Source organism: Poecilia reticulata, linkage group LG6 (assembly GCF_000633615.1).
Source record: "Poecilia reticulata strain Guanapo linkage group LG6, Guppy_female_1.0+MT, whole genome shotgun sequence".
Lineage (NCBI taxonomy): Eukaryota > Metazoa > Chordata > Actinopteri > Cyprinodontiformes > Poeciliidae > Poecilia > Poecilia reticulata.
The window spans coordinates 21,513,696-21,533,239 of NC_024336.1; the positions used below are offsets into that span (position 1 = coordinate 21,513,696).

The following is a 19,544-nucleotide window of genomic DNA, read 5'->3' on the forward strand; positions in this document are numbered from 1 at the left end:
TTTCCACACACATTTTCACATTTATCTACATTCCCATCTGGAAATGTCTCAAACATCCATAAGGGGGCAATGTTACCTCTTGGACAAATCATACATGGTTAGATATTTTTGAAATGAACTCAAAAAGTCCTTTTTAAATGATTACAGTCAATTTTTAACACAGATAATCATTTCAATAATTCTTTAGTCATAAACACCTAAAAATTATTTACCCCAGAAACATACTGCCAGTTTAAAAATAACTACATTTAGTATTCAGCCTCACTTTTTTGGATGAGTATTGCCTTTTCCTGCCACAAGTCTTTCTATTTTCTCCTCTCCAATATTTTCAGCTCACAAACTGTAATCACACAGGCTTCCTCTGTGAAAAAGCTTGATAACTGCGATCGTCTTTGGCTGCTGACTGAGGAGCGCTCAGCTGCAAACTGTTTACAGCTGCACCCTGTCACAGCTTTTTAGGAATGGATAAGCACCTCTGACACAACTCAAGATGCTGTGCTTGTCGCTGCGCCGCTTTAGAGGCCACTGATTTGCTCCTGCATGGAGAGGCAGCCATGATGGCTTTCACCGAGGATCACCTGTGTGCAACTACTTGTGCATATCATTTACTAAGCTGGTCGCCTAGTGAGAAAAGATTAAAATAAAGAATTATTGTAGACTAATGTCTGTCTCCAGGGATACTTCGTAAAGGATAGTGATAGAGTTAGGGGTACTGTACCCTAAGTTACGTCAAATAAAAGTTTGCATTAAACAAGCATAATCTCAGAAAATCCAAAAGCAATTTTAAATCTCAGTTTCGTTTAAAGGGTATCTTATCTGGTCTGGTAGCCTAAAGCTTAAAGCAGGTGGTGCTGTTCTTATTTGCCACAGTTTCCAACAAGCTTTTGCAATGCCGAGTGAGGAGAGAACCTGGCTGACTCTTCTTTGATAAAAGGTTTTATTTCAGCCGCAATTAAACTTTTTCAAGCGTGGATGACATGTTTATGGTTATGCCTCAGCACCTCTATTGGATTTGGCCTTTAAAACCAGGATGTTCATAAAATGAGTCCTAAAGACGGCTGGAATGGGTGGGAGTGGCTTCAATAGCTACTAAATCTATTAATATCTTCAGTTTTATGGCCTGACAAACTGCATTGTTTGGTTTAGAAAATAATCGCCCAGAGTTAGCACGCGTCAGGGTAAACCTCCGTGTTGATAATTGGCATTGCAGGTGAATGTATAGATTGTTTAATTAACAACCGTAATAAGAAAAACAATTGGTCTAACTGAGCAAACGCTCTCAGGAGCAACATATTTGTCCTGGACCCGGCCAGGTCTCCACAGGTCAGAACCGTGTCAGGAGCTGCGCAGCATCGCCGTTCAGCTGCAAGGTCTGCAGGAATTATGTGATGCAATAACATCAACATGAACCCTGAAGGTTTTTGTGGCAGAACCTATAAAAAAAAGGCACCTTTTAGAGAGCAAAGGGAGATCCCAGCCAGTAATGGTTTGACATACCTGATAAAGTGCTCAATGAACACGTAAACGACCTCGCCTCTGTTTCCCTTCGGGGTAGCAGAGGAAAACTCATTTCAGCTGCTTGTGTCCTTGATCTCACAATTTCAGCGACTACATCAGGTCCTGCCTGTGGCTGATGGCTGGAACACAAACCCACTTGTAGAAACTGGGTGCTTTCAGGCACGGCTGAGTCAGGCGTGTAAAATGTGCCGTTTGTGAATTTCTTCTCAGTTCTTCTCCGTCTTATTCTTTTGTGCGTTAAAAACTTAACCCAAGCACTCCAAAGGTTGTTTTGTTTTGTTTTTTTAATGAGATGACTCATTTCCCCTGAGATCCACTTAAAAGCTGTAGTTAGCTGTTAGTAACCATTTATTGACAGAAGAAAGACCTACTCCTTTGTGTTAAGTGGGCTGCAATGTGGCAGAAAAGTGTCTTCCTTTCTCTTCAAGATATGAAAACCAACTCAGCTACAATGAGCTGGTAAAATGAAGTGAGGCTGGCTGTGTCAGTTTTAAAGTTAGTAAGTCTGTTTTGACTTGTTCTTCCGTTACAAAATTAATCTTAAGCACAAACCGACAAAAGTTTCCACGTCTCATTTACTAAAAATGCTTTAATATGAGTGTATCTATATTTCAGTTTTTATTATGTGAAGTACCTTGAACCGCCTYGCTGCTGAAATATGCTTTTCAAATAAACTTGAGGGATTGATTGATGTATTAAGTAATTCAATTAAATAAGGGCTTGAAAACATCAATTTGTGTGTAATTCATTTATGTGATGTGCCTCRCTCAGTGAACTGAGTTACTGAAATAAATAAACCTTTTAAAAACATTCTTATTTATTGAATGTGTCTGCATGTACACAGTGTACTGTTTAGTATTCAAAGTTCAACGTTTATGTTTACTTTATTACTTTATTACTTTTTAGTGGCCCTATTATTTCACTTTATTACTTTATAGTGGCTCTATTATTACTACCTTGATTACCTTATTGTTGCATATTCATAATGCTCTGTTCACTGTTGTTGCTTTCTTCCTCCATAATGGCAGTTCAGAGTTGTTGTAAGCTGTAAAGAGCTATTCATTGTCATATTTGTTGTATTCCATTGTATTTATCATTTCATCCAGTAAAACTGAAAACCCTGTGTTCAAAACATTTAGTAATTAATGGTCCATCAATCTGATGAAAAAGTTAGCATTATTTTCAGCGGTAATCTGGTTGTGCATGGCTCTGAAGTTTTACTGAAAGTATTTCTGTCCGTATTTTGTGCTTTAAATTCATTTTATAGATTGCTAACTTCGGTGCTTCAAGTGATCTGTAGGGAGAACTCTTTTACTTGTGGTTTAACATTTTACGTGGCGCCATGCTGTCTACTGGCTGTGTGACATTTCACTGTAATTAGCACATCCATTATTGTTTTTTTTCTGCAGAGGTATTCAATTCGATTCTGTTTTCTTCCTCCATAGAGTATGTGCTGTGCATGTCTTGTTCTCCTTTTCTAAATTATATTTACTACCGCAAAAAAGTTTGTCAATAGAAGCAGATTGTGCATTTCTGTCAGACACTGAAGAGCAAATGTACAGATCGGTGTGGCGTGGGAGGACATTTTTTCTCTTTTTCTCTTACGGTACCTTGCAAAACTTTTGTGCTTCCTCACAGTATGCTCACTGCATTTGCTGGTCTGACTGAAAATCGATTTATTCACTGCGTGTTTATGTTTGCTTGTGTAAGGTTGAGATGGAAGTGCGCATGAAAACGGCCCTTTAAACCATTCAGACCAACACAAAAGAGACACAATCAAAACTGACAGACGACTTATTACCCCATGATAATTACTCAGATAATAACTGTGGTGCGTTTCTATCCTAAAGAAAAAGATATAAAGCTTCAGATATTTCACAACGAGATATTAATATACATGGAAAAAACCTTAAGAAAACCTTATATAATAGCAAAGAGTACGATGGCCACCGTAAGAAAGGCTTGCAGTGTGCAATTATTCCGCATGAACTGATCAGTACATTACTGCCAGAGAACACAAAAGAAAACAAAATCCTCCATGTCTCCTTGGGGGCTCTGCATAATATAATATAAATTGTTGTGAGGTGCAAAAAAGCATTTTATCCTTGCAACTCTATGTTTTATAAACGCAGCAGCCATATTGGTTATTGACCTCAAAGTGGCTTTTTGACTCTCCAAGTCTAATTTACAACTCTAGCAGCCATCTTGGAAAATCTATGGCAGCTTGGTTAGCTGGAGATCACATGGCATTAAAGTCATATGTATGGAAAAGGCATGTCGGAGTTGTATGTAGTTTGAATGAGGTGGCAGGGAGATAAGTGTGAGCAAGCTATGAGAATAATACAGATCACAGAGTGTGTTCTCATGCAGTGGTGTGATGGACAAAGATTACAAAAGCATGTTTCCTGAACTTTCTTGGCCTGGTTCTTCTAAAAGGGAACAGAATTGTGGGAAATTATGGCTTGTGCTGCCATGACCTCTGTACTTGTTGGAAGCAGAAATTGGCACTCGGGAGAAGAGAACAATTTTTGTTTCTGTTTTGCGACTTTATTTCTAACTTTTAAATGGCTCAGAATAGTTAAAACATAAAAAAAAAAATTCTCTTTTGAATATGAATGCGCTGCATGTCGAATCAGATCAAACTACAGGGTTGTGTTAATAAGGTGCTACGGCGGCCCTATTCATATCTCCTTGTGTTGAGAGATGATTGCTGGTGTAATCACAAGACAGCAGTCATTCACTGGGAGGAAAACTGGAGGGAGCAATCTTGGTTCTGCTGTCTATCCTCTCTTACCCACAGTAGCTGACATTCTGTCATTGCCTGGCATACAAAAAAAATACATGAAAAACAGGACAGAATGTGCACACACAATGGGCAAAGCTGCAGGAGCTGAAGAAGAGACGGTATGGAAATGGACACAGAAAGTGTTGGATGGTTGCACATTGAAGGACAAGAGCACAGAGGCCAGAGACCAGGTCGTGTCAGCACGAAACTTGACTTCGTGCTTCTAGTTTGTTATTTTCCTTGGTAGGAATCTGCCAGGCAAACCATTGATCTGATTCTTAACTAAAAATTAGCTTTGCAATGGCATTTTTCACGAAATGTTAGACTTTGTTAACCCGTAATCGAGCATACTGTTGAATACACACATCCTTGTTTACCCCTGAGGATTCATCTCTTCTCTGTCAAAACAGTCCTTAAAAAGAAGAGAATGCTTGTGCCAGCTCTCTGCTGGTAAAAACACACAACACTAAGCAAGAAACTAATTCGAGAGCACACTTAGTCTCGCGCTAACGCCACAGAGGTCGTTGCTGGTAGAGGACAGGCTCCATTGTCTGGCTGTCCGCCATTCCTGGTTTCTGCCTCTGAAAAGGCTTTTCTTGCCCGCAGATTACAGGTTTGCCTTTATCAACGTTGTATATCTTCCGACTCTGTAAAATGCGCTTCCTTCTCTCTGGATGCGGCTCGGAGAGAGAGAGACAGAGAGAGAGAGCAACATTTGGAAAATGACCACAAGCAACAATTTGTCAAGCCGCGCCGGCCCGGTGTGTTCAATTCACTTTCTGTTTCTCTACAGTAGCAGAATTACAGTTGAGTGTTCGCTGACCTAATGCAATAGAGGCTCCATACGAACAGAGTAATGTGATTTCCCCGGCTTTTATTCTGTGTCTGCGGTGAGATAGAGAGTGGTCCCGAAGAGATGGCATCTGAATCGGGGCCGGCCGTCTGAGAAAAGGTAGCCACTGACCGGGAGATAGAAGGACATGATGCATGTGATACGGACAGAAGCGAGCGGCAGCCTTGATGTGGACTACACCGCAGAAGGACAGGGGGAAAGAAAAGGGCACTTGAACATGGGAAGAGGCTTCAGTGAAAGGATCTAGTGGCTCTAATAAATCTCTCTAAAGCTTGTTATACTGACACAATGCACTGGCCTGTTACACATATGGGTTGGAATATCAGACTAATTCTGGGCCTTAAAGGATTTAAAGTCCTTCTTTCAGGGAGGACATAGTGATTAAATTAATTGCATTACCAAAGATTAGGTTCAAAAGTTTTATTTCTTCTTGGAGCACCCAATTAGTGTTGATTTAAGATAAAGTAGAAGATTTTGGTGGCATTCTTCTCCCTTCATTACTCCCCTGCTTCATGCACAGGCCTACAGCATGATACTGCCACCACTGTACTTCACTGTGAGTTTCTTTTTTTCTCCGGCTTACGAGGCTTTCCTACTGCACATGTCTGTTCGTGAGCATCTTGTAGACGTGTTACGGTATCCATAACATGCAAAGATGCAGGGTAATGTGCTTGACTGGTTAGTATGCAGAAAATATACACTTTCCATCCAAATAAAGTCCCACTGCCTTTATCTTTGATTGCTTTCACAGTGGCATCATTTCAATAAGCCTCTGCAACGGCAGAACATTTAATTTCATTCTGAGTTGCATTTGTTTCGTCAAGATGATGGGAAAGTTGTACCGCTGTGCAATTTGAGCCCGATGAATCTTGACATTGTAATTTTGGAATCTGTTTGTGCCATCAGAAAAAATAAAAATAAAAAATCTACTCGCGGAAAAACTTGTTCATTCAGTATATGCACTGACCTTATTCTCCGAACACACATCAGTGCTGAACCTAAACCTGAACAACCTCAGATCACAGCATCGCTACTAGAGGTTTACGTCCCTCACAGCTCAATATCAGACCTTCTTCTATTGCTCTGAAGCTCAAGTTCTGTGCTTCCTGTGTAAGATAAAGTCTTTCTTCTAATTAGTCACATGGATAAAATGTTTTTTTTTTTTGCTTTCTTATGGCTACACAGCTGTTGAATCCAAGGATGTTGAGCTTTCCTCACTCTGTGCAGTGGAAAACGCTCCTACTACTGCTGGACACAGCCATGAGCCATCTTTTTTTTTTTTTTTTACAATCAGATTTAGCACGATGTTCCAGTGTACATGAGGGCTTAAAAAATCAAATATGGTTTCCCACTATTCTTTCACTTTCTAATAATATATTGCACTGTTCTGAACCAGACTTTAGTAGATTTAGCATTAGATGCTTTTTTGACAAATGAATGGCAATAATTTGACTCTTCTGAAACAGAATAACTCAACCATGTGGTTGTTTAAGAAACAAGAAGCTACTCACTGCATCAATTAGGGTTAAATAATTTTCCGCCTGTTCTTACCTGTTTGCTCTGTTAAATCTTTTTCTTTTTTTTTTTTTTACCCTAAATTTATTTCTCCTAATAATGCAAGATATTTTCTGTAATTGACTCTCGGTTCAGATTTAACTCATTGATAACTTGTGAAATATCCCCAGTCAGAATGTGAATAAATGCGTACATCCACACAATGTGTACATCTTGTTCCTGCTAAATAGAGCATAATCAAGGGGGAACAATTGCATTGTTGTTTCTGCCTCCAGTGATCAAATTGCTTAATGTACTGTGGCTTTAAAATTAAGTTATATTTAAAGATGACAACGAGGCCAGGGCAATATTTACTCACAGGTCACCGCCTTGCTTTAATCACAACATGTCATGACACGCCCTTAAGCCCCTTGGATATTTTACAAGATCAACCCTTTAAAAATGCAGCAGATGATATTTCCAGGTGGTATTCAGGAAAGAGGCTGCACTTAACACTTGTGGACCTTGGTATATAAAACAGGAAATGTGTCATGACAGTGGAGTGAAAACGTCCCAGTTAAACGATGTTTAACTAAAGTTCTACGGGGTTTAGAGTCCCAGATGACGACGTTTCAACTAAAAACCTAGAGGTTGGAGTCCTTGTCAAACGGTGTTTTTGACTAAAGTCCCAGAGGGTTAGAGTCCCAGTTAAACGACGTTTAACTGAAGTCCTAAAAAGGGTGCGGGTTTTAATGTTTTTATCTTTTTTAATCTTTTTCAAAATCTCTTTCTCACTGTTTATTCAATGTCACGTGCTGTTTTTATTTTAATTATGTAAAGCACTTTGAAATGCCTTGCTGCTGAAATGTGCTATACAAATAAAATTTGATTGATTGATTGATTGAGTAGATAACTACAAATACGCTCTTGAAGAAAATCTTTACAGATTTCCCTAAAATTACATCTATATCTTAAACTATGATTATAAATAACTTCCAGAAACAACAGGACTTGCTGATTCACTGATTCAGCATAAAAGAATGACAGGGCTTTGGAAAAATTACTATAATTATCAGAATTATTGCTTAACTGTTTATTATTATTAATCAGATATCGCCTTCACAGTTTCTCTGATACTAATACTAATTATGTACCCAAAATTATTTATGTTATATAATGTCATAAACTCTTCTTAAGTCTACTCCAAACACATTTTTAGTAACAATATTGGTTCTTTTATTTTTATTTTTTATTAACACTGTTTTTAATGTGATTACTGCAGAATGCAATATGATTGTGTTAGAAACATATTGTGTTGCAGTTATTGGTTGCTAACATCTATTTAAACATGTTGAAGGAGAATAGCTTCATTCTGCTTTATCCAGTGGCTCATAAGATTTTTTGTGTTTTATTGATTTTAGATTTACAGGTAAAAATCTAAATCTAAATTTAAGAAAGTATCAGGTTTGTACATTGCATTTTTTTTCTTTTTTTGCTATCTTTTCAGGAAAAAAAATTACTTCATATGAAAAATAATGGTAACAATTTATTTGAATGGGTGTGCATAAGACTGACATGACACTGTCATAAACATGACATAACATCTGTCATGAACATAAAGAAGTCTTTATGAATGTTTATGACGGTTGTCTTGAAGTGTCATTGTGTAAATAATGACACTTTTAATGCAAAGTTGCACTAAAAGTTGCATTAAAAGTCCATTAAAAATGCTGACTTTGCATGATTTTGTAAATTATTATAATTTTATGCAAAGTTGGCACTTTTAATGGACCTTTAATGCAACTTTTAGTGCAACTTTGCATTAAAAGTGTCATTATTTACACAATGACACTTCAWGACAACTGTCATAAACATTCATAAAGACTTCTTTATGTTCATGACAGATGTTATGTCATGTTTATGACAGTGTCATGTCAGTCTTATGCGAAACCCTTCAAATAAAGTGTTACCAAAATAATTCTAGTCCAGGATTTGTTGATTTATTCTAAAAATAAAAACATTTCCCGTTAATAGCATCATAGGCAAAAAAAGACAATAAAAACTCATCCCAATAAAAAAACAATAATAATAATTTATTGTTTTTATTTTATTGTGATAATTATTTTTCCAGGGCTTTCAGAATTTGCAAATGGGTAGGATTATTTGTCACATGAATGAAGACAATTTGTAAAAATAATAATCATCTATATGCTACAAGCCACAATGTTGTTTTACATTATGAACCTAGTCTGGTTGAAACACTGTAGTTCAAATGCAAATGCACTGCTTACAACTACCAACATGAATTCAAAAGGGCAAAACTAAAAATAGAAGACATTAAAAAATAACCTGAAAGCATAAGGTCAGTGTTTGCACAGAAGCGACATATTGTTGGTTAATTTTACCTGCAAACTCGTACATTTTTCATCCAGTGAGCATTACTAGCTTTCATCTTTCATCTAGCTTTCATCTATAATTTCCAAATGTTAAAGAATTATTGTTGCTGCAACTTTTTATACATCACAAAATAGATTTATATTCACCTTATTGTTGCACTTTGCAGTTTTATGTGAATAGCTAATTTCCCACTCCTGCTATTACTCTGTCCACCACTTCAGTGGGAAAGTCTGAGTGAAGCTGTAAAAAAATGTGAAATAGTTATTCAAGCCTATCTGAACATCTGCCCTTTTTCCTTCTTTTGATTTATTACTTTAATGCAGCCTGTGTCTGAACGGCAGTGGGCTTTGCCGGAGCCAAGGCTCTGTTAAAATGGAGAAAGTCTGTAAATAAAATTCTTTGGACAAGATTTATTGGGCTGCATTATCCCAAATAGTAAATCATCCATGTACTCAAATCCATGATTTTGCTTCATGCAGTTTGTTTATTTTTGCAACGTCAGTGGATCCAAAGCCTGAACCATCTGACTACCAAAAAACAGACAGTGGAAGTGGAGACACTGATGGAAACCTGATTTTAAAAAAAAAAAGACATAATGAAAATACAAACATCCTCAACAATCTTTTATCAAAAGCATCCAAATGTTTGGAAGAAAATATGCTAAAATCTGCTGTAACATTTTTTAAGTTCAATTTCATGTCTGAAGATCATTGCAAGAGCAAACGACGGTATTTTTACCCCAACTTTGCGGACCACTTCTTGAAGGATTGACCATAAAGCGATGGATCAGACACACTGCCTGGACGAAGCAAGCTCTAAATGAATTCAATATAATAGTGTTTTTGTCTACGTTGTACCGTCCAGAGCTCAAAATCAAGCAGCCGTTAATTAACTACAGATTTATTTTTAACAGATATTTTTGTATGATAATAACAAAGCTTAATAGTACCTAGCATTTGAGAAGAGCTGTAATTTATTTACTCCTGAGGGGATATACAATTGGCAGTAATTAAATATAATTTAGACTTTACAGTGAATTTATTTAATAATACTCAGCAACAGATCACAGGATTAATTAATGGTAATTTGTACCTCCATTTTGCCCCTGTGGTGTGGAGTTTCATCACATTAGACTTGCATTTCTTACCCATAAACAACTTCATTATGTATATTGCTTTATTGTTAAGCAGCTAATTTATAAATGAAACATAATTTAACCAAATTCCACATTACTGTCCAACAATGTTTCATGATACAACATTTGAGTTTTGATCCTGTCGCGAACCCTCATAGCTCTCCTGAAATATCACTATTACTCTGCACCAAACCAGAATCACTGGAAATGACTTCCTGTTGGTTGGTATTATTTACTGGAGTCACATTTTAGAAAATGACTTGAAAACGTTAGTTGTCAGAGTAGCTGTGAAACGTCCCCCAGGTGGGTTCGAATCGACGCCTGCGGCAGATGGCGCCCCCCTTTTTTAGAGGCTACCTCTGGGGCATCCCGCCCCAGTTAGAGAGCAATGTTGCAGAATTCAAAAACTGCAAAAAGTTGCAAAAAGTTGCAACCCTCCGCCGTTGACGCTACAATCTAAAATATCCTGAGTGCTGTATAAATATTCATCTTTATAGGTCAGTTTCCCTCTTCTGCCGGCTAATCTGTTGCTGGCTCTGATCCCATCTTCTCTCTCGATCAGATGTGCCCTTAAGGCACCGTGGCATCCTGGCTGCCGCTTTAAAGCGGGCCCATAAGGATCCCTTGCCTGCCTCAATATTCCCACATCAATTTTGTCCGCCGTGCCACTAACCAGACGCTGACAGCCAGACACGCATTTGATTGAGGCTGTGCAATCAGTCTGGTAGCCAACAGCTTCGTGCTTTGTGGATTGAAAAGGGCTCCTCGATTTTCTGCCATATGTGAGACAGCAAAGGTGCACATGTAATAGGTTCATTAAGGAGATGAAGAGAGGAGGCAGCGTGCATTGTGGGTAGCTTTTTTTTTGTATGCATGAGAATTCTATATGGACTTCACAAAGAAAATGATTCTTGACCTGAGGACAAAATGAAGGATGCCTATCGTATTCATATGATAACCAAAAAACGAGAAATTGTATGTAACCCTGCATCTAGATTTACTGTTAAAGCACACGGTTTCTTTTTTTTCTCTTCTGAAACTCTTCTGCAGCTGTATGGATAGAATATTTCCGCCTATTTAGGGCGAGCCTGTCACTAAGACCAAAATACAAAGCTGCAATAACTCAGGGAGAACAACTGTGCTGCCTCCTTCGTTGACATATGATAAAAAGCATGCATTACTAGCCTCATGCGGGCAGCAAAGTACTTTATTACAGCAGAAGGCGAGTAATAAACATTTTTTAAATTCTCTTTGAAATCTTTGTTTTAATTTAAACCGTCACAGTCTCATCTCTACCTCGTGTTACACTCATTTCATCATCTTAAAATTAGGCTATGATAGCTTTTTCAGTGACAAAAAATCAATGGCAGGAAAAAAAAAAAAAGAAGAGGCAGACCAGAACGAGATTACATCTGGTTTATGTCAGCCAGGATGACGAGAAGCATGGCGCTCTGTTGTGTCTGTGGAATGTGTGTGCAAATGGCGAACTGTGAACAGTACTTCCTGAGCATGTTTTTTTCTTCTTTCATTTCAAAACCAACATCCCCTTCTCTCCTCTGTGTACGGTACTCATGTACTAATTGAGGGCTTTTATTGGCTTGTTTGAACCATTCTTTACTTTTGATGCTTCTGGGACTTTTAGAAACGTAAGCAGGTTGCACCAAATTTAAATTATTACACATCACCTCTTATCCAACAGGAGGTCAAATTATACATTGAGGTTAAAATATATGCGTTCACCTTCACTTGTATTTAGTTAAGTTCTCTTTATGAAATTGTGGAAAAAGCACAGACCTCTTCTCACGATAAGCAAAAGCTCTGGGATAATTCACGATATTTGGCCAGGGCTCTTAGTAGAACAGGAAGAGCTCATTCATATGTGTCGTCATCCTGGCATAAATCCAGCTGTTTAAGTGCAGTCCACATGTTTTCAAAGGGTTTAAAGGAAGCGACTATTTAAATAAAAAGCTTCATTCACTCCAAACCAGTTTTACTGTGAAACTGCGATTGTTGTTCCAAGTTTGAATCTAAATTTTCGACCGACCAGGTGTTAATTTGAGGGGAAGGTGAAGAATTTGGGAGTCGTCTGACTTTTTCCTCGCAGCATCCATTTTGTGCTGCAAAAACAGACATCAGACATAACGCTACAGCCGCTGTCCTTGGCAGGTTGCACAGTGTTCTCAGGTTTTGAAAGCCTCAACCTTGACCCTAAAGAAAGTGCCTGTCACTGCAGCCAAATAACTTAATGTTTGTCTCATTTTATTGTATTCAGTTTTACAGAGGGCGCAGGGACAGCCTGCACTGGCAGCTGTACATTTGATCCAAGATTAAAGGTGCTAATTTTAGAGCAGAAGCTTTTGTCTTGGTCAGCACTCTCTCAGTCAATGTTGAAATGAAACTGTCCTCACGGTGGACAGAGGGACAGCTGTTCCAGCAACTTCCTGTTTACAATAGCGTCGAGCCTCGGCGCCAATTAGGGCCATCAGGTTGAACCTTGAACACAAAACGGTGATCCAAAAGGATAATGGTCACATTTTAAAACTGGTGTTGGAATGGGAGAAAAAAAACAGGCAAATATTAAGCTTAGAAAATTACCCAGACATCTCTAAAAAAATAAAAAATACAAGCTTTGAAAATTACCCAGACCTCTCTCTCTAAAAAAAAATACAACTGGAAAGAATCCCATTTAAATTAGGTCTTTCAAGGCTGATAAATCAAGAATTGAATCTCATAGCTTTAAGAAGCATGTGTTTTTTTCTAAAACTTGCAAAAATACAATTCCACAAAACTACAGTAGAGAATTTTTTTCCCCTCAGTACATCATTTTTCTGGATGACAGGAAGTTCAAACATAAATTCAAACATGTACTCCCAAATCTAGTCTTTAGAAATCCTTGTTGTCTGTTGCGCCATCATTTCACCACGTCTTGTATCTTGAACATATTCATGCCTGTGATGTACGTACACTTCTCACCTGCACTGCATATGACCTGTCTTTGTTTGCTGCCTTGTATTTATTGTCAAATTTCAGTGTAAGGGCCTTCTTCTCAAACGCTCCCGAGCAATAAGGTTAGCGGTCGCCGGAGACCGCCGGGACTGGTGTCAAAGAAAAGTGGCAACAAGATAAATGCGTGTAATCTCACAGCTGTTACCGATTCACAAACATCTTTCCTGAGGGAGCGGAGAATAGGAAGCTGCACTAGATGTGAGCACAAAATTTATTATAAACATACGTTTACATAACAATTCCTACGTCTCTCTCTATTTAAATATCTCGTTTAACCTGTTCTGTACATGTAACTGTATGTACATAATGTGTTGTTGCTGCTGTTACAAAAGGCCATGCAATATCTACAGTACAATAATACATCTATGAAACTTACCTCAATTCTCAATAAATAGTAATAAATTATCCACCTTCTACATTTGTACATCATATTGCACATCGTATTTTACATTACTGCTTTGGAATACAATTTTCCCTTTTTCATGATGGCTTGAAGTCACTTTTAGCTGCTTTGGCTGCGTTTCACCTTAACGTGACAAGCTTCTTCACTCCACATCTTCAGACGAAAGACATTTCAGCTGCGCGTCTTTGTCCTCGAACGTCACCTTTTTGTTCCTCTTTGGGTCAATCCAGGAGTTGTGAATGATTGCGTTGTTGGGCGTGGGATCGGCCTCGATGATCGACACCACACGCTTTTTCATCTTGCTTTTCAGGACCTTCTGGAACTTCTGCCTCGTAAAGGCGTAGAGCAGCGGGTGAAAGATGGTGGTCCCGTACGCCATCACCAGGAAGCCGAGTCTCAACCGCACCATGAGGTTACTGGGGCCCACGCTCAGGATGACCGTGTTGAGAACCGTGATCGGCGTCCAGCACAGCAGGAAGGTGGACACGATCAGCAGGGACATCCTGAAGACCCTCTTTTGGCGTTCTCGCCTCTCTCTGTGGCGCTTCACAGCCCGCCGCAGGGCAATGATGACGGAGACGGACGTTCGCATGCCCAGCGTGGGATTGCGGCTGGTGCTGCTCTGGGACGCGTCCGTGGCCTCCTGTTGCGTTGACATGGCCGTCATGGACGGACGCTTTTTCCTGCGAGCCTTTTTCTTCTGTGACGCGTGGAAACGTGTGCCGATGCGAATGTTGAGTGCCTGCAGGATCTTCGAGTAGGTGATTAGCATAACAATTGCCGTAAAGAAGAAAATAGGGATCTGAGCTAGCAAGTGATAATAGAGGCCGGGTTCGGTGTAGTACTCGTTGTTGCTGAGGGCCCCGTTCTCCACCGCCGTCTGGTTCAGCTCAGCGKGGTCGTGAGCGAAGAAKCCCACTTCGATAAAGGGAACAAGAAAACTAGCAAAGGACAGCACCCAAATCGAAGCCAGCAGTGCCAGCGCACGACCCATGGTCAGCACCCTGTTGGCCGGTTTCACAGAGATGTCATAGCGATCGAGGGTGATGGCGAGCACGTTAGCAGCAGTGGCAACGCTTGCGAAGGAGACGCAGGCCTCGTGGAAACAGCAGACGAGGGCCATGTCTCTTTCCAGCGAGAGAAGCACCACCACAATTGTTAAGGGGATACAGCACACACAGATCAGCACGTCCAGCACATGAAGGTTCATGGTGACGATGTTGCTGACGGAACTAATGAGATTGGACTTCATACAGTAAAGTGCAAGCACTGTGAGGTTGGAGCTCAGACCCAGCAGAATTTCCAGCATCAGGAAGCCCGTCAGGGAGATCTGAAAGCTAACGGGGTAAGGGTACGGGTCGGGGGCCGCCGGACTCATGGCACTGCTGATGGGCTCAGTGTTGTCTGTGACCGTGACGTTGCTCATGGTGGCTTCTTTTTGTCGGCAGGGAAAAATATGCATTATCCTGCAAGTTAGGTAGAAGAAGAAAGAACTTTATAGAGTGGATGTAGCAGAAGTCTGTATTTGTTCATTTCTAGACAGTAAAAAAATATTAGATTTAATGCTAGAGTTATTGATGTCATTGTAAAAAAACAACACACTAAGGATAAGTTTTAGCTCATTGTCCTGACCTGCCTTGCCAGTTGCTTTCTTACCATATGTATTATCGATAACGCATTATACAGATGCATCGTTCAGACTTTAGTGGCCCATTTGAGACTTTTATTGTGCTTATAAACATTTTCAGGAGATTTCGATTGGACTTTAAAAATCAGAAGCAACAACCTTCAAAATATGTTTTACGAGCCCTCCTGGTAAGAGCAGTCTTTAGTAGAGTACCTTAAACACTAAGTGTGTTGGAGAGGTATCGCTTTAGAAGTGTATTTTATTGTTTAAAGACAAAATGATTATGAATTAGCCATTTAAAGCTGCCTCTGCATCCTATTCGCAGTGGAGCTTTTGTAATCCTGCTTAGTAACTGTAAATACCCGTCTCTGTGTCCAGTCCCTAAAGTATGCATCAGATTTTTGAGTTTCCGGCTGGTTGATCACAGCTCAGAAAAACACTTGGTTAATCTCTACACTGTATACCACTGGTCCCCAAACTACGGCCCGCGGGCCAGATCCGGCCCGCCTCCACATTTGGTCCGGTTCCCTGAACAATACCAGAGAGCATTTAGATTTTTTTTCATATACCGTATTTTCCAGACTATAAGCCGCAACTTTTTTCCTAAGCGTTGAACCATGCGGCTTATTGCCTGGTGAGGCTTATTTGTGGATTTTTCTTCAACCACCAGGGGGCTCTTTGGCAGGAAGTGAATCATTGGAAGTCAAAATTGGAAATAAAAGAAGAAAATGCCCATTAAAACGGAATTAGGTTTTAATAGGGAATTGAAATTTGAGAATGTTGTTGATCAGTTAAATAGCATTGAGGGGAAAAAGAAGATTTTTCGTTTCTTTAAATAATACTGGGATCATTATGAGAATTTGAGGTATAGATATTAGGATCCAATAGATGGCAGTAGTGCAACAATAATGGATGCAAGCTGCCGTTAAAATCTAAAGAAGAAGAACGCGCCCATATTCACTTAGCACATGCTAGTAGCAGACAGTGAGGAGATTTTTCTCTTCAAACTCAGACACCCTCATAATCAGTTCAGTTAAATCTAAACTTGGCAACTTTTTCTTTTTCAACCATAATAAATGTGATATTCAATTGACCTGTTATGACTCAAATTTTGGGTGTCCGCCACCTTCTGCTGCTGCTGCATYGCTGTTGGAAACCTGGAGCGGCAGAGATATCTGAGGCTTATATGTGTATGTTTACTGGTTTAAAAAAAAACACTGGGGTTGCGCCTTATAGTCCGGTACGGTTTATAGTCTGGAAAATACAGTGTTATTTCCTGGATGTTTTCTGTGAAGAACCCAGAGAGGGTTATTTGATTGTGCTTTCTGGAAAACAATGAATTTTTACATTTAGGCACTCCTACAATCGTCACACTTTTTCTGTTACAAACTGACTCCGGCCCCCCACCAGAGGAGGGAAAAGTTATGTGGCCCTGACAGGAAAAAGTTTGGGGACCCTGCTGTATACCATTAAAACATAACATCTTACGCGAATGCTTCTTATTGCTTAAATAGCTAAGTGTGATTTGGTTATAGATTTCACTTTTTATTACTGACAAATATTCAAAGTGATTTATAAAAAAAAAAAAACAGCTCCACTCTGACTAAACATGCCTCCATGTCTCCGAGTCTCAAAAATAGAAATTGAAATGTGTTTCCTTTAAATAAAGGCACCAAAGACCTCAGTCGTTTGGTGTTTGGTGTCTCTTCGTTTGGTGTCGCTGCAAGAAAAGGTCTTGACTTTATGTAATCACAAAACGACACTGCAACATCTGCTTTGCACACACAGTTAATATTCTTCCCCAACATTATTCAAGGTAACACAGAACAAAAGCAAAGGSAGCTTTAATTACCTTTCGCTCCAGAACTATCTGAACACCAGGACTGTGTAGTCAGAGCAGGCAGTCCATGCTAGATCCACAGAGAGACGCATCACATCCAAACATAGCCGGTGGAAACGTTTCCGCTCTAGCAGAGCCCCCCCAGCAAGGCTTTTCCTTTCACTCCATCCCAGAGGTGCACAAAAGCACCTGAGTGTCTCGCCAAAAATCCCAGCTTTTTTCGCCTGAGCTCCACGGCCAAAGAGCAAGAGCTATCGTCAGTGAAGGCTTGCTTTGAGGAAGATGTAAGCATTGACAAATCAGTTGGAAAAAAAAGCGTAAGATGTCAGAGGATTCCTCTGTTTAAAATATTATATTCCCAATTTGAAGCGATTCAAGCCAACCAAGAAAACACTTTTTTTAAAAAGTCTTCTTTAGCACAGTACTGGAATATGTAACTCACGAAGCACCCAGATGTGTGCTTTTCTTTTTCCTTCTCTGTTTTTATTCCGGCTTACGGATAACGATACGTGTCTTAGACGCGTAAATGTGGTAAACTGCTTCCAAACGTTGGGATAAACTCCAAAAGGAAAGAGCTGTCAGTGTGTTGTTTGTTCCCCAGTATGCAGCAAGGTGGTGCTCAGAGTGTGTCGGGAATAGGACAGTACATCCAGACGGTGTCGAGGCCTCTGCCTCCCCAGGGAGCTCTAATGGACGAGGCCTTCACTCTCCAGCCTTCACACCAGTCTTTGTTCTTCTGGCTCCAGCCAACGTTGACTTGTGAACCACGCTCAGGCCTCCAGTTTTCCCCTCGACAGGCAGCACCCTAAATCATGGGAGACTTAGCCGCCACATGGATGTCCAATTACCATGACACATGCGATCGCCGGTGAGTGGACGCATTGTGGCTGGATTCAGCGGTCTATGAGAAGGTCATTATCATGGAGCAATGGAAGTCGCTTCTTCAGCCAGAGAGCAGCAATCTCTGACATCAATTTGAAATCGCGGGGCAGGATGTCATCTGTATATCCTTCATTTGTATGTCTGTGGATTACAGTAACCTGAAGTGAGAAAAGAGAGAAAAAAAGGAGAGTAAGTGACAGAGGGAGTGAGATGGGGGAGTGAGAAACAGCAGAGGGAGCAGGTGGGGGGGATGTGTGAGCGAAACATATTCTCAGCAAAGAAGCAACAAGGAAATCCCTAATGACAAAGAACGCAGCCTCTGATCTTTTATCGAGTTCCTGCGTGGCAACACATGGACTTCACGCCATTGTTGTACCAATGCATCTCATGCTCCCGTCTTCAGATGCAAGACTTTATTGGCAAACATTTAGCTATTTATAAAGCCACAGTGCTGATGAAATGGTCATTCAGTTTTTATGACCACACTGGCTGCCTTGAAGCTTTAGTACAGAGTGATCCCTTTGGGGAGTCTGTCACAAAGACGCGATTACTTTGTGTGTAGCTCCTTGTTATCCATGTAATCTCCTCAAAGAAACGTCTCGTCCCCTTTTCAAGGTTGTTCCGGCCGTAGGAGATTCCTTCACTTAACTCAATCGCACTAAAACATCAGGGGAAATGTTTGGTGAGTGTGATGCCTCTCGACCACGAAGATGTGATTGCACACACTTCACACAGTTGAAGTTCTTGCTTCACAGAGTGCATGTGCACTACAAGATGCACACACATGCAAACCTATAAGTAAAGATGCCAGAAACCTTTAGCTTATTGAGTCATTTTTCATGAAATACAATGTAACTGAGAATGTGCCGGACGCAAGACTGTGCACTTAGGGCTATGTCTGCAGCCTTGCCCGCATTATTTAAGGTCTGACTTTAAAATCAAGCCTACAAGTGTGCAGTGTCCTATCAAAGCACAGCAAAGCTCACCATGTGGAGTAAACAGAGGCTCCAGAGCCGCTCCGGTCACCACACCGTATCCTCTCCTCCCATCGCTGCAAAACAGCTGCAGGTCGACTGCTGATGATTCTGGTTCATTTCAGGGAGCACTAAAGGAATCACACCTGGTTTTCTTTGAGCAGCCAAGAGTCTTCAGTGTTTTCTTCATGCGCCCCATTTAGAAGAAGTCCAGCAAAGAGTTGTCCTTCATGGATAAATGTGACATTTCTGTTTCTTCCTCTTGTCTTCATTTTTGTCATCAGTTTAGACTGCGTGAATAATCTACATCAAACTAACTCTGTTATGCTTCCTCTGGATTAGAGTGCAAACCATCACACTCCCGGTATCTCTGCATCTCCCACTCTCTCGCTCTCCTCCTCCTCCCTCTCATCCTTGCTCCCCCTCTCTCTTCCTCTCTCTCTCTCTCTCTCTTACTGCGGAGGTTTGCAGTGCTCCCCCAGTCCTGATTGGTCTGCAGTAATAGGCTTAACCCTTTTCTCACCAGCAAGGGGAGGTGTTTCTCGTAGTTCTGCCTCTGTCCTCGCTTCCCTGCCGCTGCCTGTGCAAGCCCCTTAGGGATTCGTTTCAAATGTTCCAAACGTGTTTTTG

The 19,544-nt window shown here is 40.3% G+C and overlaps 1 protein-coding gene across 1 annotated transcript; it reads right to left on the minus strand.

Moving 5' to 3' along the window:
- Window positions 1-9,508: 9,508 nt before the first annotated feature.
- LOC103466325 (probable G-protein coupled receptor 22) lies at window positions 9,509-19,344 on the minus strand. Its single transcript, XM_008411826.2, has 3 exons — window positions 18,927-19,344; window positions 17,071-18,098; window positions 9,509-15,057 (listed from the first exon to the last, which is right to left on the minus strand). Exon 3 carries the CDS (start codon window positions 15,051-15,053, stop codon window positions 13,734-13,736), a length of 1,320 nt encoding a protein of 439 aa, XP_008410048.1. The 5' UTR covers window positions 15,054-15,057; window positions 17,071-18,098; window positions 18,927-19,344; the 3' UTR covers window positions 9,509-13,733.
- Between the last annotated feature and the right edge of the window lie 200 nt (window positions 19,345-19,544).